At 40.2% G+C, this 23,652-nt stretch overlaps 1 protein-coding gene across 10 annotated transcripts in view; it reads left to right on the top strand.

Annotated features, from left to right (window-relative positions):
- Positions 1 to 23,652, top strand: part of TNIK (TRAF2 and NCK interacting kinase) — a 400,746-nt gene that overhangs the window by 234,670 nt on the left and 142,424 nt on the right. For all 10 annotated transcript variants that reach the window (XM_040248755.1, XM_040248731.1, XM_040248749.1 and 7 more), the window contains exon 4: positions 11,451 to 11,576. In XM_040248755.1, the coding sequence (XP_040104689.1) occupies positions 11,451 to 11,576 (126 nt within the window). The remainder of the gene's footprint in view (positions 1 to 11,450; positions 11,577 to 23,652) is intronic.

Genomic DNA, 23,652 nt, shown 5'->3' with positions numbered 1-23,652 from the left:
TATTTTATGACAGACACTAGAAATTCAAAGATGAAAAAGTGGTTCTTTACCTGAAGGGAGCTTATACTAATACAATATTGCCCTAAATATTTGTAAGTAAAGCTAATCCATTTTATAATAAAGTCATGAAATTATACAGTTATGTATAAAATTTAATGTGACAGTGAAGAGTAATAATTAAGTCCAGGAGGACAATCAGACAAAAATGTTTCTGTCCACAAGAAAACAGCCTGTGCAAGGCATGGCGGCTGAGAAAGTATGCAGCATGTTCTGGAAACTGTTACGTGTTCACACACTTGTGTGTGTGTGTGTGTGTGTGTGTGTGTGTGTTAGTCACTCAGTCATGTCTGACTCTTTTCGACTCCATGGACTATAGCCCACCAGGATCCTTTTTCCATGGGATTCTCCAGGCAAGAATACTAGAGTTGGTTGCCATTTCCTTCTCCAGGGCATCTTCTTTACCCAGAGATAGAACCTTGGTCTCCTGCATTGCAGGCAGATTCTTTACCATCTGAACCACCAGGGAAGCATTACATAGATTAGTTTTAGAATAAAAATAGTTCTAAGGAGAGAGTGATACAAGGTGGATCTGTACAGGTTAGGGCCAGGTCATGAAGGCATTGGGTGCTATGGCAAAGACATTACAAGCTTGTCACTTTTCAATTTTTCCAATAAAACCCTTAGATCAAGTAGGCTTAGGCAAAAACCCATTATATGGAAGAGATATAGGGGGGTTGTATTATACAAGGGGAGGGAAGCTGTCAGTCCTGGCCCCTTCTTCACACCACGGCTAGAGCCAGTGTGTTTAACCAGAAGTTAAATAGCAAAGTAACATGATGGGATTTGCCTCCTAGAAGGATGCAATATAAGCCCTGCTTGACTGAGTTTCTATTTTTGTCTTACTTAACTGAATTCCTGTGGGTGACGCTTTCAGCCAGTCTCCATCTCTCTTTAAAGAGTAAGGAAGTGGCCTTCTCCCGGTAGCTTCTGGTAGAGTTCTTTGCCCATAGTTAATGGACTCATTGAATGTTTGCTGAAATTGGACCAAGGAAAAAATCTTTTCTTCTTGGGTTATTTGGAAGAATTAGAGAACATACTGCTCCAGGCACTTTTGGTTCTTCCCTCCCAAAGGGGGACAGTTCAGTGGAGTGATTGGTAGCATAGAACATAATGTTGGTAACAGTAATAACAACAGCAGCCGTAGTCAAGAATAAAGATTACTATCATTGATTGCTTATTATCTGCCAAGCATTGTTCTTAGTCCTTAATACAACATATACTAACTCATTTAATCCTTGAAACAGTTCCCATTAGAGGAACAAGCTAATATATCCATTTTACAAATGAGGAATTAATTGAAAGCATAAAAATTGTACATAACTTGCCCAAGCTTCACAGACAGTAAATGCCAGAGTTAGAATTCAAATCCAGCCAGTCAGGGTGTACCCACCCCTCCACAGCCCTGTTATTAGAATGGCAGATGGGGATGGGCATTGCAGGAGCATGGCCTTCAGATTCAGGTAGAGCTGAGTTCACACCCCCCTCCTCTCCTTACTTTCCTTGAACAAACTTTTTAACTTTTCTGAATCTCATTTTTTCTTATCTGTTAGATGTAAATACAAACATTGCAAACTTGTTTTGAGATTAAATTTATATACTATCTAGTGCCTGGTACATAACATTTCCTCAATATATATAGGTCCTGGTAAGAGACAGTGAATGCCTGAGTGGGACATTCAATAGGAATGAAAAGAGGATGTTATAATGTGCATTGAACTTCTATACTGGGATGGTAGCCTGTGCCATGAGCCCCATGCCGCATGTGGCACAAGTGGGTTAGTTCATTGTCAGTATGTGTAAATAGCTTGAATCAGCCCAGTCTTCACCACCTCAAAGTTACTAGTCTTACCCTGAACAATGGGGAGCTGTCAAAATGACTTACTGTAGAGCAGAATCCAAAAGAGAAAGTGAGGCTAGATTCTAGAAGCTAAAGACTGAAATTACAATAATTCATTTATTCATTCACTAAGAATGAATGAATGTGCTCTCCTCTGGGGTGATGGTAGTGAGTAAGACAGACAAGGGTGCTATCTTCTGGAATCATAAATTCCAGCGTGAGTGAAAGATAGTTAACAAACAGTTGAACAGATATGTAGAATTCTGATTAACTTTGAGGGAGTATACAGAGAGTGGTAAGGGAGAATTTAAGAAGGAAACTCACTTACCTTGGTTGCCAGTGCATTTGTTCCCCAATAAAGTGACTATTGTTATTGTTCAGTTTGCTAAGTTGTGTCTGACTCTTTGCAACCTCATGGAATGCTGCGCCAGGCCTCCCTGTCCTTCACCATCTCCTGGAGCTTGCTCAAACTCATGTCCATTGAGTCAGTGATGCCATTCAACCATCTCATCGTCTGTCACCCACTTCTTCTCCTGCCTTCAATCTTTCCCAGCATCAGGGTCTTTTCCAGTGAGTCAGCTTTTCACATCAGGTGGCCAAAGTATTGGCCCTTCAGCTTCAGCATCAGTCCTTCAATGAATATTCAGAGTTGATTTCCTTAAGGATTGACTGGTTGGATCTCCTTGCTGTCCAAGGGACTCTCAAGAGTTTTCTCCAGCACCACAGTTTGAAAGCATCAATTCTGAGGTGCTCCAGACTTCTTTATGGTCTAACTCTCATATCTGTACATGACTACTGGAAAAACCACAGTTTTGACTATACAGACCTTTGTTGGCAAAATGATGTCTCTGCTTTTTAATATGCTGTCTAGGCTTGTCATAGCTTTATATATATATATTTTACATATTCCTTTACATTATGATTTATCACAAAATACTAAATATAGTCCCCTGTGCCATACAGTAGGATCTTGTTGATCCATCCTAAATATAATAGTTTGCCTCTGCTGATGCCAACCTCCCAACGCTCCCCGCCAGATCCTCCCTGCTTTGGCAACCACAGGTCTGCTCTCTGTCTGTGGGTCTGTTTCATAGAGGATCCATTTGTGCCATCTTTTGGATTCCACGTTTAAGTTATATCACATGGTGTTTGTCTTTCTTTTTCTGACTTACTTCCCTTAGTATGATAATCCCTAGGTTCATCCATGTTTTTGGAAAAGCTGTCTTATTGATGATAGGGTTTAGCCAAATAAATGAAATATTCCTAGGGTTAGAACCTATTTTATAAATTCGTAGTTCTCTGGGGAGTCATATATCAGTGCTGGCCCATGCACTGATGAGAAGGAGGCCTGCCACCCTTGTCATATTTGCTTCTCTAGGGGACACCACTTCCTAGTAGAGAGAGAGCAGGTGAGCCTAGGATGAGGTGGTTGGATGGCATCACCAACTCAATGGACATGAGTTTGAGCACACTGGGAGACAGTGAAGAACAGGGAAGCCTGGAGTGCTGCAGTCCATGAGGTTGCAATGAGTCAGACACAACTTAGCAACTGAACAACAGCAACAAAGAAGAGCAAGCAAACTGTCACTCATCTCAGTTTGTCCTAGCTTTGACACTTCATGGTTCTCTTGTCCTGGGCCTGTTGCTTACCCTCCATTTATTCCATGTATGTTGCTGTGCTGTGTGTGTGTGTTCAGTCGTATTTGACTCTCTGTGACCAGTTTGTCCTAGCTTTGACACTTCATGGTTCTCTTATCCTGGGTATGTTGCTTAGCCTCCATTTATTCCATGTATGTTGCTATGCTGTGTGTGTGTGTGTTCAGTCGTATTTGACTCTCTGTGACCCTAAGGACTGGTGCCTACCATACTCCTCTAAAATTCTATGGAATTTTCCAGACAAGAATACTGGAGTGGGTTGCCATTTCCTATTCCAGGGGACCTTCCCAACCCAGAGATCAAACCCACATCTCTTGTGTCTCCTTTATTGGAGGCGAATTCTTTACCACTGAGCCACCTGGAAAACCCTTTACATGTGTAAATATGGTTAATATCACTTCTCTCGTAAAGTTAGTGTGAGAAGTAAATGTGGGTATTTATAAAGCATTTGAAATTAGTACATAGCACACAGTTGTTACTGTTATGGCATCTCTTGCATATATTTTTCATTTTTCTCTCCATAGCATCAACGATTCCTGTAGTAAACCATATGCCCTACCCCATCCAGGTAACAGGCCTTGGCAGTCACTGTTTCTGCCAGGAAACCAATGCCTCCTCAGTCACATCATATTATACTTGTTCTTTTCCCCTAACTGGATAGCTCCCACATGGCCTTTAGAGCTCAGCTCACACTTGGATTTCTTGGCTGTCTCCCCTGATGCTCCTAATTAGATAAGCTACTCAAACCTCTCATGTTAATAATTTTGCATGTATCTGTATCATTATTTGATTTCCATTCGTGTTCCCCATGAGACTGTAGTAAGTTTTATCGTGGAAGAGCTTGAAAGTGTTATGTCCATTGTTGTATTACAGTTAGCTCTCTATATTCACAGTGTTAGTTGAATCTGAGGTTGAAACCCACAGATATGGCAGGCTGGTTGCAATGTGCCACTTTACAAAAGAGACTGGAGCATCCGTGGGTTTTGGTATCCATGGGGGTCCTAGAACCAGTTCCTTGTGGATACTGAGGGATGACTGTATTATACTATTATTATTACCACTAATGTTATTTAGCATTGTGCCTGGGATAGAGCAGACAGATAAATATGTGTTGAATGAATTAATTTAGTTTAGGGTTAACATATACCACAAATCCAGTTGCTGCCTGGAGAATGCCATAGCAAGGTTTCAAATTCTAGCAATGCTGCAATGAAGAGATGTGGGATTAGCTAAGTTATTGAACCACCCTGGGTCTGTTTCCTAAGACCTCAGACCTCGCCTTGAGATAATTTTAGAGGATCCATACATGCTTAAGTCTCAATGTTTAATATACTTTAGTATGAATATTAAATAAACTGATTTTTAAACCCTTCAAACTGCATATTATATACCAACTTTGAACACATAAAAAATGGCAGCTTCTTGGGGGGCATGATGGAAGGACAGATTGGGAGTTTGGGGTTAGCAGATGCAAACCATTATATATAGAATGCATAAACAGCAGGGCCCTGCTGTATAGCACAGAAACTATAACCAATATCCAGTGATAAGCCATAGTGGAACAGAATGTGAAAAAGAACGTGCATAAACGTAAAACTGAATCAGTTTACATCAGAAATTAACACAACCTTGTAAATCAGCTATGAAAGTGAAAATGTTAGTTGCTCAGTCATGTCCGACTTTTTGCGACCCCATGGACTGTACCCTGCCAGGCTCCTCTGTCCATGGAATTCTCCAGGCAGAATACTGGAGTAGGTAGCCATTCTCTTTTCCAGAGGATCTTTCCAACCCAAGGATCAAACCTGGGTCTCCTGAATTACAAATAGATTCTTTACCATCTGAGCCACCAGGGAAGTTAAAGTCACCTATATGTCAATAAAATAAATTTTAAACGAAAATGGCAGCCTCTCAATTTGTAATCCAGGTTACTTCATTCTTGTGCAGAATGTCATTCAATATCGATTTTCCGCTGAAATGGCAAGTCATGCTATTTATGCAATTACATTTCTTAGGAAATGTAGATTTTCTCTATCCTTTGGAACCGAAACAAAACTGAAAATGACTAAGATATTGAAACTGATATGGGACTTGCAGTTTGTTTCAAAAATTCTAAATTTGCCTTCACTAAAATAACGGCTTTGTTGTCACTGATTAACTTTATAACTAGGTATTACTTAGTTAAAGTTATAAAAATAAATGTTTACTGTTTTTAAAAGCATAGTTTTTATTGAGGCTATATATTGGCATCCTGAATAGATTTTCTACTGGAGAAAGGGATTTCAGTGCTACAAATTATTAATTTTTTTTTTCAAAAAATCACGTTAGAAGATGTCAGTAATCCCTACAAATTCTATTAGTCTATAATTCTTTAACAATGAATTGTCTTCAAATTTCGTCACATTCAGTCAATAACAAAAAGGAAAATGATGGACATGTTAACACAAATGCCTGCGTAATGCCAGCAGCCACTGTGGAGAGCAGCAGGTGAGGAGGAGCAGAGGTAGTTGTAGCTAGTATCCAAGCATATAGGATTCAGGAGCATTTATCAGTCTGTACACCTGGTAAAGAATCCTCCTGCTGATGCAGGCGATGTAAGAGACACAGGTTTGTTCCCTGGGTGGGAAAGATCCCCCGGAGGAGGGCATGGCAACCCACTCCAGTATTCCTGCCTGGAGAATCCCATGGACAGACGAGCTGGCAGGCTACGGTCCATGGGGTCACAAAGAGTCAAACACGACTGAAGCAACTTAGCACACATGCTCACCCCATCCTTTTTTTGTAAAGTTAAAACTGACCAGTCTCTTGGATTGTTGTAAGAATTACACAGGTTTATTCCTCTTCCATGGATTGAGAGCTGTGTTATCGAGCACACTAATATTAAATGTCTCATTAATTCTAGTTTTAAATCCTGCTGTATTGTAGATTCTTAAAGTATGTTCCCCTGTGTAATAAATATGCAACTTAAAATCCCTCCTTTATCCCCTGAAATCATTCATAAGCAAATATTAATGGGTTCTAAAAAGCTCTTTTAATTGGAGGACCAAAGGCAGTTTTTCTTCAACCCTGACTTAAGGTGCTCCTAAACTCTTCTTTCATGATTTAGCAGCAGATTTGGTTTTATCATTGTGGGTAATCACCGTTCTATCTAGGAGTTTTCATTTTAGAATTACAAACACTGACTTTGAAGTCAGACAAGTCTTGGCTTTAGTTCTTAGCTCTTACTTTTAATATAGAATGTGCTGTGTGTGCATGTTCAGTTGTGTCTGACTCTTTGTGACCCATGGACTGTAGCCCACCAGGCTCCTCTGTTCATGGGATTTCCCAGGCAAGAATACTGGAGTCGGTTGCCATTTCCTCCTGCAGGGAATCTTCCTGACCCAGGGATGGAACCTATGTCTCCCGCATTGGCAAGTGGATTCTTTTACCACTGAGCCACCTGGGAACCTCTAAAATAGGAATACACTCTCTGAAACTCATATTTCTTATTTGTTCAATGGGATCATTAAAAACAGGTATTTCATAGATCTGTTTTGGATATTCAGTAATACACATACAACCTATGGTACAGAACATTACATCGGGTTGGCTTTGGCTGTATTTTATGACTACGGTTGTGATCATCATATAGCCATCAGAGGTAGTTGGTGGTTAGCAAGCATTGTCTGGAATCATCCTTTTCCTTGCATTTGAAAAGCACTGTTTCTTCACCTGTTTTATCATCCTCCTGATATGCCAGTTCTGGTTTTTCATATGCAGGTGTTCTCTGCAGACAATTAGAAGTCTTCCCCAACACACAGAAACTTTTCAAGTCTCTGCTATATCACATTAGGTAATATCCCATTGGCCAAAGCAAGTCACGGGGCCAAGCCCAGAGATAAGCAGAGAGAATGGACTCCACCTTTTTATGTATTGTTGTTAATCAGTTGCTAAGTCTTGTTTGACTCTTAGCGAGTCAGACTGTAGCACGCCAGGCACTTCCCTGTCCTTTGCTGTCTCCCAGAGTTTGCTCAAACTCATATCCATTGAGTTGGTGATGCCATCCAACCATCTCATCCTCTGTCGCCCTCTTCTCTTTCAGTCTCCCAGCATCAGGGTCTTTTCCAGTGAGGCAGCTCTTCACATCAGGTGGCCAAAGTATTAGAGCTTCAGCTTCAGCAAAAGTCCTTCCAATGAATGCCAAATATCACGGCCACTTTTCCTTTCAGTCTGCCACAAATACTAAGCAATAGATTCCTGTCATTTTAAGAAAAAATAATAATTTTCTTTATGTTGATAATAGTGCTCTGCTTAAATAAGCACTTAATCATTTCTAAGACCTGAGAGGTGACTTAGATAGGTATTCTTTTTCCCATTTATAGATGAAAATAACTGATATTCCTAGAGTTTAAATAGCCATATCTGAGTTTATATAATGAATCAGCTTAGACAAGATTTTTGAAGTCTTCTGATTGAAATTATGGTTCTTCCTAGACTATCAGACTTGGCTGATTAAAATTGCTCCCTTTTAAAATTTCTTACAATTTTGGTATCATTCCTTTGTTTTTTAAATTATGACCCAATGGTCCTTAGTTTCCCAGTGAGCTTGATCCCTTTGCTTAATTCTTAAGGCATAAGAATAATCCATTTACGAGATAGAAGAAAAGCTTCTTATAGCTTTGTAATCTAATTCTAGCCTCAGTTGTTTCTGTCTGTCCTTTTGAAAACCTCATAACCCATCTTCTTCAATAGGCCGTGTTGTAAGAGGTCAGACTGGTTGTGAGGGGGTTAAATGAGTTCTTATGGTCATAAGAAGTGCCTCCCTTTCAGTTTCACTGCATAACTTACGGCTATCAATGCCCTAGTCTAGAAATCTGGATAAAGAGTAGCCCTGAAGGCCTGATAAATTGCCTACTCACTTAGGAGGTAATATAAGATCAAGCTCAGGATTCTATATTAGAGCTACATCACCATGACCCATGGTGGTTCTGTAACTGTGTTTGCAACAGTGCAGTTTAAACCTAAAATTCAAGTTACTTATATTCCTGACCTCTTATTCTTGTTATTTATTTTTTGGTTGAGAAGATTAATAATAACATTTATTTTGTATTACATTTTATAACTTTCACATCTTCATTTAATTTTCACAAAAGATTAGGACATATAGTAATACTATTATAAAATCTATGCTGCTGCTACTGCTGCTGCTAAGTCGCTTCAGTTGTGTCCGACTCTGTGCGACCCCATAGACAGCAGCCCACCAGGCTCCCCCGTCCCTGGGATTCTCCAGGCAAGAATACTGGAGTGGGTTGCCATCTATAGCTCCATATAAATGAGAAAAATTAGACTCTAAAAGGTAGGTTACTTTCCTGGGATCATATAGCCAGAAAGAAGTGGGGCCCAAACTGGACATGTACCCCACCTGCCCTGCCCTCATTTTCTTGACTCAATGCATATGCCTTCTTCATTATCTTGTTGCCTCAGTTTACCTTTGCAAAGCGATGGAGGATATGCTGATTTCATTCTGGTCTCCCAGTACTGTTTATTTTGGATTTAATTTTATACTGAATTACACTGCTGTTTTAACTGTTTCATAAGTCCTTGTTTTCCTAATGATATGGTCAGCTTTTGGGGCACTGTTCCTTCTCTGCTTCCCCCATGTCAGCCGCTGTCCTGTGGAGAACCTAGGGGAGCAAAGACTCATAGAACAGCCCAGCTTCTCAGTAAGAATGACCCAGGCTGAGCCTGTCCCACTGCTGCTGGAAAGTGATTGATGTTTTACTGTCTCATTTACTTGTCCCTTTAGTTGAAAGCAGATGCCAGATCACCCCAGAAGCCCTCAGGTTTGTTTTCTCCTCTTGTATCTAGGCTTTCCCAGAGTACATCTGCTCCCATCCTGCATTCATCCATGATTATTTGGCCCTACGTGGTGGATTTAAAATAGCTAATATGCATGATCCTCAGACATTTTGAGGTCTGCTGCAGGAGCCTGCCGCAAGTTGAAGGACTGTGAAGGTCATTCTCTCCTATACCTGTGGTGAAGACGTAGGCAGTTTCTGATGGCCACAGGGAAGATTTCCTGGGTCAGCAGTGTGCCATCCCCTCCCCCAGCCACCTTCCCAGCCCTTCCCTCCTCTTCTCCTTTCCAGTGTTAAGGCCACGTGCTGCTTCTTAGCTCAGCATCCCAAGCACACGTTCTATTTTGAGATTACCTACTCCCTGACTTGGATAGGCCATGTGATATGTAACATACTTCATTCTCCTAGGTTTGCAAATCTCCATCACTTTTTAGGAAAACTGATTTTTGTGTGGTCAGAAAGTGCCAGCATTTCACCACTCCTCGTATTTTTACCAATTCCTTTCAAGCTATAAGGAAGGCTACTGTAAGTGGTTGGACGTTTTATAGGTATTCACCTTTTTATTCATATTTATTCACAGGATTTTGCTTGATGCTAAGATATTATAAAGAGCTAAAGCAGAAAGGATCTCTTTGTTTATAGTTTTTATGGATTGATAGGGAAGAGAGGCTTCAGTCAAATGTTTAAATAGATAAATGTGGATTGCAGTTCTGGTAGGTGCTGCGAGGGAAGAGATCCGTGATGATTTATGGGACTAGAAGCATGTCAGGGAGATCAGAAAGCTTTATTGGGGAAGGGACTCTGGAATTGACATTTGAAGGCAGGAGAACTTACAGCCCATGGAGAAGAGAGTCAAGACCAAGGGCAATTATGACTCAGGATGACCCTTACCTCTATTCCAGTACCAACAAATGTGCAGTTTTGGGGGTAGACAAGATATAGCGGGGAGACTTGACATTACCCAAGAGGATTGGAGAAGACATCCCTCAGGAGTATCCGTTAAATTCAATCAGGAATAATGAGTAGAAATTATGTGAAGAGGAAGGGAAAAGAAGACACTCATGAGAGACTACAGAAGGGCCCAGCATTGTTGAGACTGAGTAGCTGGAGGAGGCAAGAATACAGACAGGTACACACTGTGAGTGTTCTTTCAGGTAATGGTGATGTAAAATCTTACACTCCGAGATTCTTACTGTTGAATCAAAAACAATCTTCCTGGGCTCAGAAATTTTTCTACCAACCTCAAAAATAAAATGCTATTTAAAAGTCCAATTGATGTGTACACATCAAAATAAAATTATGGGAGAACACGCACACCCTTCATTAGTGATGCCACGTCTTCTAAAAATAGGCTCACGTTAGTGGAATCCGACTTGAAACTCAAAATGAAATGAAGTCTGAATTCCGAAACTTACTCTGTCGGGGGGTTCTTTCTTTTCACATCTGTGGCACTACCACATGTCCCCTTTCTTTTCATGTGTACTTTCCTGAAGGTGAGATGGGTACTCCTGCTTTGTGAACATCCTCAGATCGAGAGAACTTACCCTTGCTTCCTTTCCCATCTGACTTTCATAATCTTCCACTGGGGACTTCAATAAAAGGAGACTTCAAAGAAAATGAACCTAACAAAATTTAAATTGAAGAGCCTGTATTTTTTTTTTTTCTTTTCACTTTTCTTAGTCTTCCTTGAACCAAGTATGATCAGTGATAGGTACTTGATGGACAAATTTCCCAGAGGCCTAGAATGTGTTTTATTTCAATAGCAAGTCTACCCTGATCTCTTCCAGATAAAAAGATGAGGAATTTTTTTTTTATTATCAGGTTGCATACTGTATTGGTTTGCTGTACAAACAGAAGACCCCTTTCAACTGCCAATGTGTTGTCTTGTAAATTCTTTCTTTGTAGTCAAGAGACAAAGTCAAGTAGTATGATAATAATGCTTGTTTGTTACCACAGAAGAAAAAACTCAAATTTTTGCATAGTTGATATAGATGGTTATGAAAAACAGAATCCTACTAAAGATAATGGATTTTCATGACAGAATATTTATGGTTCTAACACAGGATGAAGAGGAAGAAATCAAACAAGAAATTAACATGTTGAAGAAATACTCTCATCACCGGAATATAGCTACATACTATGGTGCTTTTATCAAAAAGAACCCACCAGGCATGGATGACCAACTTTGGGTATGTAGGACTGTCCACATTTGCTTTTCTTACTTAAAAAACCACCAAGACTGAATGTTTCATTTCTCTATTCTAATTACTGAGTGTGATTAGGTACTTGTCCTTTATTCCATAATTTCCATAACATTGTGTTTGCAATATTTCCTCTCATTTCCCTGAATACCTGTCTGTCTTCTGTCACTTAATGTGGACCATCCCTAAAGCTAGTTGTTAAGTTCTCTTTTTACCCACAAAATGACTACCTTTATTGAATTTTTATTATACTTTAGGTACCATGCTATATTATAATATATATGTATATACACACACACACACGCATATGTTTACATTTATTTATTTGCTGTGCCACATGGCTTGCAGGATCTGAGCCTTGGCATTGAAAGCACTGAATCCTAACCCCTGGACTGCCAGGGAATGCCCACCACGTTATTTTCTTTTTATGAATTCTATCATTTATTCTAGCTTTTTGATGTAGACATTATTATCTTCATTTTGGGGGGTGAAAAAACCTGTATTTTTGCTTAAACACTTGATGACAAGGAATTTAGTAGCCTTTAGAGATGAAGAGTTTTTATAAATCAATAAAATATGTGAAATGATTAACGGAAAGACTGAGTTAAGATAAGGCAGCAATTTAAAAATAAGAAATATCAACTACCAATAAAGAGGTTTTTAAAGTATAATCTCACTAACAATATAAGTACAAAAGAAAACAAGAATTAGATACCACTTATCCAGTAAACTGGTAAAGGTTTTTTTTTTTTTTTAATGATATACTCAGTATGGACAGTCACATCCTCTGCTTATAGAAATGAATGTTGGTACAACTTTACTTAAGGACAGTTGGAAAACACACACACACACACAGATATATCTTTATCTATATTTAATCTCCCAAAGGAAATGCCTTACTTTTGACTCAATATTTTCACGTACAGGAATGTATCCTAAATTTAACTACATAAAAATATATGCATTATAGATGCTAACCAATGGGGAATCACTTAAATAAATCCATTAGGGGACAATACTGAACCAGTTAAAATGATGTAGATCTATGTTTACAAATGGATGAACATGAACAATTATAGTAAGGATATTTTAGAGCCTTTTTAGAGATTATGATTAGATATAGCACATTTTCTTTTTTTCTTTTTCAAAAAAAAAGAAAGAAAAAGAACCAATATGTACACATATATTAACATGATGGGGATGTCTAGAATAGTGAGCACCAATAACATTGAAGATGTTTGTTTCTGGATAGTAATTTCAGTAATTTAATTTCTGAAACTTTTTTTCAATTTCTTTTTTAAAAATATATATTTATTTATTTTTAGCTGTGCTGGTTCTTCATTTCTGTGCAGGCTTTTCTCTAGTTGCAGTGAGCAGGGGCTGCTCTCTCGCTGTGTGTGAGGACTTCCTGTTGTGGTAGCTTTTCTTGTTGCGGGGCACGGGCTTCAGAGCACTCGGGCTCAGTAGCTGAGGCTCCCAGGCTCTGGAACACAGGCTCAATAGTTGTGGCACTTGGGCTTAATTACTCTAAGGCACGTGGGATCTTCTCGGTCAGGGACTGAAGCCTTGTCTCCTGCCTTGTCAGGCGGATTCCCCACCACTGAACCACCATGTCATTTTTAATTGCTTCTCATTGGGTTGTCTTTGCTCCTTACAAAGACAAGTTCTGAGGACAAGGAATGTGGCTTTTGCATCTCAGTGTTTTAAACACCAGGAAGGGGCTGGGCATGTGATGCTGACAAAAGAGTTGTTTTATGAATGAAAGCAATATTATGGGTACACACTTGGTTGCTATTATTTTTATTGGTTCAAACTGATAATTGCTACAGGTACTTTTGAAAGTTCAGCTTCCCTGTGGCCTATAGGTTCAGGAAGATGTGATGAGATGGCATGAGTGTGAATATCTCTGTGTTCCCATAGGACTTTCTATACTGCCAAGAATCTAGCATTTTAGCAAGGACTCCTGCCGTGCCATAAGCTGCAGCAGATGACAAGAGGAGAATGATAGCTGTTTTGATACTGTCTGCAGAAGCATTTTTTAGTTTGGTCAGAGCTATGCCTTCAGATTAAAAGAAAGTGTTAATATAGCTTTGGAATCACCTCCACTGAGGTAGCACCACTATTTCCAGATGAGTCACACCTAGCTGTTAACATCACTCCTTTTGTGAGATGGGCCAGAACAGGTAGTTTTCTTATTAGGCTGAGCTATTAATATTAAAATTTGGGCATATATATTGTAAATCATTGGTTGAGGAAAGCAAAGAGTGGTCAACAGGTCAAACTTTTTTTCTTAAAACTGAGATTTTTTAAGCTGGAAAAAAAAATTAGCTGTCATTTATTTTATGGATCCCAGTGAAGCTAATTTCTTTCTCAGAGCCTCCAAGCTCATTAATGGATGGACACAGAATAAGAATGCAGACATCTTGAAATATGACCGTGTAGCTTGGCCTGAAGTTCTGTGAAAGACATTGGAAGTTGTTGTTGTTTTAAATGAGCAAAATTTGCAGTCTGTTTTCAGATTGGCAGTGGGAGGATGCAGCAAGCCTGTTTGCATCTGCAGGGTACAAACAGGAGGTTTGATGCTCTAGAAATGAGTCACTGCTTGCCAGTTCTCACCCTGGCCCATTGCTTTTGTCGTGGAGATGGCTGTGGTGGCTGGGAACCAGGAGCTTGCGTGTGTATGTGTTCATCTATTCACCCACTCATTCATTCATCCAACAAATACGTATCAAGCACTTGTTAGGCGTGAGGCACTCTTCTAGACACTTAGAATAAGAAACATCAGTGAGTAAAACTGATGGAAGCCCCTAGTTGCATGCAGTGTACATTCTTGCTGCAGACCACAATCGTATTAAGTCAGAAAACTATTCAAAAAGCTGAAAGTGCATATGCCTAGAAGAGCAGGGAAAGGCTAATGAGGATGCAGGTAGGGGCTGCAGTGGCCAGGGGAACCCCCTTGTGAATAACTTTGAGCACTCCAGGCATGGTGTTTTCAGGATTATCGACAAGGCCAATGTGACCACAAGATGTGGGAGATGGGGCCAGATCAGGCAAGGGCTTACAGAGCATTGGCAGGATGTCGGCTTTTCCTCCGAGTGAGGTGGGAGCCACTCGAGGGTTTTGAAGGGGGTCGGGGAGAGAATCTGACTCCCAGAGTGAAGGAGTCCCTCTGGTTGCTGGGTTGAGAGTAGGCCAGATAGGGGCCAGAGGAGAAGCAGGAAGGACCAGGAAGGAAACTGTTGGAGCAAGCCAGTCCCCTTCCTGAAGTTCACAAAAGGGCATTTGTAAGTAGTGATCATGGGCCATGTGGGGAGGACCCCTGCCTTCACGTTCCATTTTTCCCACTTGCAATCAGATGCTGGTGGCAAAACACAGTAGTTTCAGGCCCCACATCCTGCTTGGAAGCAGGGGACCTCCCCTTTGTCAGACGCCCTTTTTGTGCCCGTGCAGAGGACTGTTCTGACCATCCCCACTAGCTAGTCCATTAGCTTCTGCATCACTGAGGATGAAAATACAAAGCTATGAAATATCTCATAGGTACAAGAGCATCATTTCTTTTTATAGTTGTTCGATTTGATAAGAAATTCCCTGGTGGCTCAGATGGTAAAGCGTCTGCCTGCAGTGTGGGAGACCCGACTTCAATCCCTGGCTTGGGAAGATCCCCTGGAGAAGGAAATGGCAACCCACTCCAGTACCCTTGCCTGGAAAACCCAATGGACAGAGGAGCCTGGTAGGCTACAGTCCGTGGGGTTGCAAAGAGTCGGACACGACTGAGCAACTTCACTTTCTTTCTTTGTAGAAAATTAAAGGCAGAACAGAAACATAATAGTTGGGAAATTAGTATCAGATCACAATATTGATGCAAACTTGGTTATAGAATATAATAGTGTGTACTGGGTCCAAGGCCTCTAACTCGTCAAACCACAGGCATTCTGTGTTAACAACAATGGCAAGTAATATTTATCACCTGCTTAACATTTGCAGAGTCATGTATTTGTTTGCATTGTCATATTATTTCACTATATCTTCATAACTACTCTACAAATTAAATATTCTCATTATCCCCACTTTATTCCAGATGAGGAAATTAGGCTCAGAGAACTTAAGAAGTTTGCTTGAGGATTCACAGCTACTGGGTGATGAAACCAGTGTGTTAGCTAACCTCAAGCTGCCTGATGCTAGAATCAAACCCTGCAATCTTCTCCTTTTATTTGTGAAAAAATAGTTTCAGAAGTTGCAAAAAATAGGTCAAAGGTTGGTGTTCCAAGTAGGACTGAAGCTTTGTGTTTAAACCTGTATTTTGGCAGGGGCCTGCACCCCATAGCGTGCAGGATCTTAGCCCCCTGCAGTGGGAGTATGGGGTCTTAACCACCCGGACCGCCAGAGAAGTCCCTAAACAAATTTATTTTTGAGTTCACTATTCATTTCCATTCATGAAAATTTCCCATGAAAATTTTCAGTTTCCCCAGCTTTCCGAGAGGATAGCGAGACCTGTTAGCTGCTGCTACGAAGATGGTATTTCTTAAGTCTTAGAAATACACTTTGAAAAGTACATTGCAAAGGTCACAGAGAGTTGACTCTTTGGGTTAATGGCATTCTTTTAGGATTACATTTCTTTAAAAATATTATTATGGATTAAATAGAGACAGAGCCTGTATCAACCAAGAGTAGCACTCTAGCATTTATTCCCAGTTTTCAGACCACAGGAACTATTCCCCAGATATTTCTTGTGCTGTGGCTGGAGGCCAGAGGTTTGCACATATGCCACCAGCCAATATAAGTGCTGTTTTAGGTGTCTGATTGAATTATAATCTGTGTGAATTCTATCAGTCTTGTCACAGAGATAAACTCTTGTTTAGTCCCAGCTCTTTGTGGAAATACAACTACTTCTGATAATGGCCAAGTAATTCTCCCTTATCAACTGCTCAGGGCCTGATCCGGAAATCAAAAAAGGGAGCTCTTTCAATAAAGATTCCGATCTCTCCGAAACAAGGCACCCTGACACACAACACGGCCATCTCATTCTGCTCCGTCTCAGCAAAGAGAGGCCCTCCACTTTGCTGCGTGCCCTTCAGACACTGGGAGTGACAAGGCCTGTCTATTAAGCGGGCGAATTTCCTCAAGTTAGAAAGCAAAATCACACATATTTTGCCATCTCTTTTGATGCCACCACAACAATCACAGGGCTAGAATATCTTATAAAAGGAAATAAATTTAATTAGATTCCAAAATGTAGGTTGGTCTAGTAAGATGGTGGCTCGAGTGGTAAAGAATCCTCCTACCAATGCAGGAGACACAGGTTCAGTCCCTGGGTAAGGAAGATCCCCTGGAGAAGGAAATGGCAATCCACTCCAGTATTGTTGCCTGGAGAATTCCATGGACAGATGAGCCTGGCGGGTATAGTCCATGGCGTCGCAGAGTCAGATTCGACTGAGTGACTGAGGACGCATGTAAATAAAACTAAATTCTTTAGTTTTATTACTAAAGAATTCCCTTCCTTCGTATTTTCAACCTAGGTTATTTGTCTGGGGAAGTAACTGAGTCTTATTATTTGTGAGCGGAAAATTTTAAGACTGAGTACACAGTAGGAGGAGTGATAGTACACTGTTTCCCAGTCTTGGAGCAGCCCCACTGCATGAGCTATAGACACAGAATGTAAGTTACTTAAATACAAACACAGAGCTAAAGTTACACCTGATTTAATACTGTGCAACTGAGCTTGAGTTCAGCTTTAATGGAGCCATTTTTATGAATTAATGGGTGATTAAGTGACAAGAGTGTGAAAATGATTTCTTTTTTTATTCTAATGAATTTCATTTGAACTGTGCCTAAACTGCTTTTTACCTTAGCAAAAGGTAGACTTGATGTATGCCCAAAGTTACTCTTTCTGCTCAGCAACCATCCTCTGCTAAGCTTCCTTTTGGGCTTCCCAGGTAAAGAACCCACCTGCCAATGCGGGAGACATAAAGACTAGGGTCCCATCCCTGGGTCAGGAAGATCCCTTGGAGGAGGGCATAGCAATCTGGAGAATCTCATGGACAGAAGAGCCTGGCAGGTTATGGTCCACAGGGCCCCAAAGAGTTGGACACACACGACTGAATCATCTTAGCAGAAAGTTACTCAGTTAATGGTCTACATAACCCTCTGGTTCCTATTCTAGATTAATTTTGAGTCAACGGCAATATTTGCATTACACTTCTCAGAATTCTCAACTACCAAGTTTCTTAGTCATGAGTCCTAAGTCTTCTAAAGCCAGTGTTGTTTTTTTCTTTTTCTGCTGTTAACTTTTCTGAAAACTTGTTCCCTTATCACTACCTGTAAATTCTTTCTAAGAGGCAGACTTGTAAATTTCATATAACCTTTGAGGTTAGTCTCTGATTTGATCCACAGCTCAAATGAACATGTTATGATTTATCCCTAATAGGAAATACCCTTCAGAAGATCTTGCGTGCTTTCTGAGAAATCTGAGCACCAGGCACCAAATCCAGGAGGCAGCTAACTTCTCTTTTCTTGAATGCTACCGTGCTAACTCTGAGACCACTCTCTCCTTAGACATGGGCGACCACAGAGCATTTCTAGCTGTCAATTGGGCAGGTTTCTTGTCGCTAAGAAAACCAGCTGGCTTAGTACATTCAAACTCTGATTGTTATTCTCAGAATACATATCCAGAAACTTTATTGACAAAATCTGAGATTTCACATCACTGGGGCTCATCTTTTTATCTTTGGAACACTTAGAATTTGTAGTTATAAGCATTCTCTTTTCAAGTCTAAAAATATAATTCAGAAGCCAAAGGAGTTTTTGTTTCCCCAAATACATGCTGGTTTAAAAATAAATGCAAAAACCTGTTTAGGTTTCTCAGTTGGTTTCCCAATTTGAAATTGCCAACAGTTTTGCTGTTGCTTTACAGCAAAACAGTTTGCTCTACCTTTCCATCAGTTGATTGAAATGATAAATGTATACCCAGCAATTGTTGTACCTCTGTACACACTTTTTTTTTTTGCAACTTAAACTACCTTTGGCAAATGAAGCTGCATTCTGTAACAAAGTACTGAGTCTGGGTTTTATTTATACCTTCGTAAATCATGCAGATGGGATCTGTGGCTGTTCCCAGCTACACATGATACAAATATCCTGTGCCTTGCTGATGTTTCTGGACCTTCAAGGTCAATAGGCTGATCCTTTACAGACTTGTGAATTCTTAGAAGTTTATCTTCCTTCCCTTTTCTTAGATTGTCTGTGCAGTCGCTTGGTGCAGTTGTTGTTGTTTAGTTACTGAGTCGTATCCGACTCTTTTGTGACCCTATGGACTGTAGCCTGCCAGGCTACTCTGTCCATGGGATTTCCCAGGCAGGAATACTGAAATGGGTCGCCATTTGTTTCTCCAGGGGATCTTCCCAGTCCAGGGATCGAACCCAGGTCTCTTGCATCTCCTGCATTGGTTGGTGGATTCTTTACCCCTGAGCCACCAGGGAAGCCCTGGGTGCAGACTTCCTTCATTTTAGGCCGACCTTCATCACTTGCTCCTTCCTCTTCCTGTCCTATCATTTTAGGCCAACCTTCATCCCCTTGTTCCTTCCTCTTCCTGTCCTATCTCTCATCTCCCCTTTTACTATAAAAGGGAAGGAATCTGTTAGTGGTCGTTCTTCTTGTGGGTGACTGACTAGTGACATTTGGGTTAATACGTTGCTATCAAGACAGTCTGGGCTAGTCCTGCAGTTTTAAAATACCTTAAAACTTTGTTTCTTGTTAGCAAGTGAGTTAATTCCTTTGGGACCCCAGAAATCATCCTAAGCCTCTTAGGCTGGTTCTGAGAATAGACCTTTTAAAATTCTTTCAGAGGTGACTAGGGTTGGAACGGGCAAGTTAAAAGTGACCACATCTGCTGATTCCAAACCCACGCCCCTCCCAGTTAGGGGGTGACCTCAGGGAGGGCTGAGATAGTGCTTCGGACACTCCATCTGAGATCCGCTAAGGCCAGAGATCCTTGACTTCTGTACTGTCCTGAAGGAGGAAGAATGAACAGGAGGGCATTAAAAGAAAACAACCTCCTTATCCCACAAGCTCTAAGAGAAAACCTCCTGCTCATCAGACCCCCCAAAAAAACCATGATAAACAACCGTGCAAAGTGTGAAATATGCTAGAACTCTTTGTTTTAAAATTTTTATCATTTTAGTTCAGATAGAAATAGCTTCCCACGTTCAACAACCCAAGCAACCTTCTCCCTAATAACTGGGTTGCACTATACACACTGTGCTGCTTTTTAAATATCTTCTCCTTGACACGGTTCCAGGTACAGCCCCGGCCCAGCCCCCATCGTGCTTGAGCGCAGTTCTGTGTTCACCTTCAACTTAACCTTCCTCCTGTCTTCCCAAGTAACATGCATGTGTATTTTCATCTTCTGACCCAGTTATGTAGGTGACAGTGAGTGAGAATTTCAAATATAAGATTCTTTTTAAACGTCTCCCACCATCTTCCAACCTGCCAAATAAAAAGCTCCAGTGTCCTGGGATGCACCTATGTGTCTTCTTGCTGTGTGATACAAGCTTGAAGAAAAAGAGCTGCGTCCTTGGTCCTCTTTCATTAATAGAAGTTTTAGAAGCACACGTGCCCAGTGCCCTTTATAGGTGCCCTTTTGGCCATTTCCTAACCATCCAAGTGAAGTGGATCTTGAGAAGCTATTAATGCTGTCTTCCAAGCTGGATTTTTTTTTTTTTTAATAAAGGCAAACAGACCAAAGAATGGATAAATAATAGAATCTGAGAATTCTGGCTACCAGAAGCTTTATATTCTGTAAGACAGTGTTCATATCAACTATGTAAGGCTGATGCTTTTGTTTTAATAGTGATGGTGGCGGAGTGCTGAATCCAGTGAAGTTAGGGAATATGCCCAAGGTCATATAGCTAGTAACTGAGAAAGTATGATGCTTTCAACCCGCTCTAGTTACTTAATGAGTATATATACCATGATTAAGGCTGGGGACCAAAACTAAGCTTCTTTTCCAAATAAATAAAGAAAAGGGAATTGAGAGGAAGCAAAATGAATGAAACGGGAAGTGCAAACCACTCAGCCCAGTGCCTGGCACATGGTAGGTTCTCAGTAAATGTTAGCAAGTATTGTTGCCCCAGTGTCAACTCTTTGAGGACTTTCTTTCAGGGAAAATATTAATGATGCATTATTTCTTGCTTTGCAAGATGTGAAGTTATTGACTTATCGCTGCTGGGCTTGGCATGTTGAGCCCTGTTTCTGTTTATTAATGTGATGAGGTTACTTGTGGTGAAGGAGGGTCCCCACTGTGCAGTGGCAGTAATTATCAGTGTTGCTGTGAGGCTGCAGGAACCGACTGCTAGCAAATGCTGGTTTCCTTTTTTCTCTCTCTTTTTTTTAAAAAAGAAAAAATCCCATTACCTAATTTAACAATCATTTTGTTCCATAGTGAGTTGAAAAGAACTTAGCAGCCTTCAGCTGGAGCTGAATGGAGAAGCAAATTATAGAAATCACTGACATTAGTGCCTGGCTAGCACGGGATTGTTTCCTACTGAATATTTGAAAGTATTCTGTCCAATCTAATTTTGAAAGACTGGAGTCAGTGGGCTTCCACTGCTTTCCTTGGGAACTGTAATTACGTGGCCTAATAGAGCTCAACGCTGGGGCATTTTCTCCAGCAGATGCAGGAGCTGTGGATGCGTATGGTCACTTGCTTTTCAAAATGGGATTTGGAAAAGGAACACAAACATGTTTTGCTCTCTAGAAGAAAATGTTCTCTCTCTACCCAAGGATGTTTCTTTGGTCCACCCTGCTGCTGTTGAAACACAGTTTACATAAATAGGATTTTCTTTAACTTTGTATTTATAGAGAATCCCCCAAATATGCAAAAATGGACAGAACAGTATCAGTTCAGTTCAGTTCAGTCGCTCAGTCATGTCCGACTCTTTGCGACCCCATGAATCGCAGCACACCAGGCCTCCCTGTCCATCACCAACTCCCGGAGTTCACTCAAACTCAGGTCCATCGAGTCCATGATGCCATCCAGCCATCTCATCCTCTGTCGTCCCCTTCTCCTCCTGCCCCCAATCCCTCCCAGCATCAGAGTCTTTTCCAATGAGTCAACTCTGCATGAGGTGGCCAAAGTACTGGAGTTTCAGCTTTAGCATCATTCCTTCCAAAGAAATCCCAGGGCTGATCTCCTTCAGAATGGACTGGTTGGATCTCCTTGCAGTCCAAGGGACTCTCAAGAGTCTTCTCCAACACCACAGTTCAAAAGCATCAATTCTTCGGCGCTCAGCTTTCTTCACAGTCCAATTCTCACATCCATACAGGACCACTGGAAAAACCATAGCCTTGACTAGAGAACAGTATAATGTGCCCCAAACTAGCCCCAGCAATCGTCAACCAGTTGTCAATCCTGCCCCATCTATACACCCATCTACTTCCTCCCTTCTGTTATTTTGAAACAAATTTCATCTTTTCTAAAAAAAGAAAAAGTCTGGTAAAATACACATAGCCTGAAAGTTGCCATTTTAATAATTTTAAGGTGTGTAACAGTGAGATTAAGTACCCAGTGTTGTGCAACCATCACTCCTGTCTAGTTCCAAAACTTTCTTATCACCCCAGAAAGAAACTCTCTACCCCTTAAGCTGCAACTCCCATTCTTCCCTCCCCCTGAAAAACCACTAATGTGCTTTCATTCTCTGCGGATTTGCCAATTCTGGATGTTTCATGTAAGTGGATTATACAACATATAGCTTTCTTCTTCTGGCTTCTTTCAGGTATTAATATCATGATGTTTTCAAGATTCATCCACATTGTATCATGCATCAGTACTTCATTCCTTTACATATCTGAATAATACTGTATTGTATGGATATACTACATTTTATTTATTCATCTGTGATGATGGACAGTTTGGTTATTTCCACATTTTGTATATTGTGAACAGTGCTGCTTTGAGCATTCATATACAAGTTTTTGTTTAAACACATGTTTCCAATTTTGAGGATTAGGTATATACCTAGAAGTGAAATTGCTAGGTCATATGCTATTTCTTTTATATATATGTATATGGTATTTCTAACTTACTGAGGAACCATCTAACTGTTTGCCACAGTTTACATTCTCTCCAACCATGTAGGAGCGTTCTAATTTCTTCACATTCTTGCCAACACATTATTTTCTGTTTTACTTTTTTTTTTAAGTTAAATTATAGTCATCCTAAAGGGTGTGAAGTGGTATCTCATTGTGGTTTTGACTTGCATTTTCTTAAAGACTGTTGACGTTGAGCATCTTTCCATGTGATTGTTAGTCATTTGTATATCTTCTTTGGAGAAATGCCTGTTCAGGTGTTTCACCCCTTTTTCAATTGTGTTGTTTATATTTTTCTTGTTGAGTTGTAAGTGTTGTTTATATATTCTGGATACTAGACCCTTATTGGATATGTGATTTGCACATGTTTTGTCCATTCTGTGAGCTGTCATTTCACCCTCTTGATAATGTCTTTTGATGTACAAAATTTTTAATGTTGATGAAATCTAATTTCTCTCCTTTTACTTATTTTTGTTGTTGTTGTTTGTGCTTTTAGTGTCAAAGTTAAGAAACCATTGCCAAGTCCATGGTGGTGGAAATTTACCCCTTGTTCTCTCCTAAGACTCTTACAGTTCTAGTTCTTATATTTATATTGTTGATTCATTCTGAGATAATTTTTTATATGTGATATGAGGTAAGGATTCAACATTATTCTTTTACATGTGGATATCCAGTTGACCCAGCCTCATTTGTAGAAGAGACTCTCACCATATCATTTTATCCTTAGTATTGATACTTCAGGATGCTTCTCTAAAATATGATTATTTTTTCACATAACCACAATACTATTATCACCCTTAAAAGATGTCAACCACATTTGTTTGATGTCAGCAAATATCTAGACTGTAGATTGTTATCAAAAATTTCAACAACTTTAAAAGAAAAAATGTTAGTGTCCAGATAAGTTGCATTCACTGCAGTTTGTTAGTAGACCGTATTAAATGTTATTAAACCTACAAATTTCTCTTCCATCTCTTCTTCT

This window comes from Oryx dammah, unplaced genomic scaffold (assembly GCF_014754425.2).
Source record: "Oryx dammah isolate SB20612 unplaced genomic scaffold, SCBI_Odam_1.1 HiC_scaffold_2, whole genome shotgun sequence".
Taxonomy (NCBI): Eukaryota; Metazoa; Chordata; class Mammalia; order Artiodactyla; family Bovidae; genus Oryx; species Oryx dammah.
This window is presented reverse-complemented; position numbering and strand designations above follow the sequence as displayed.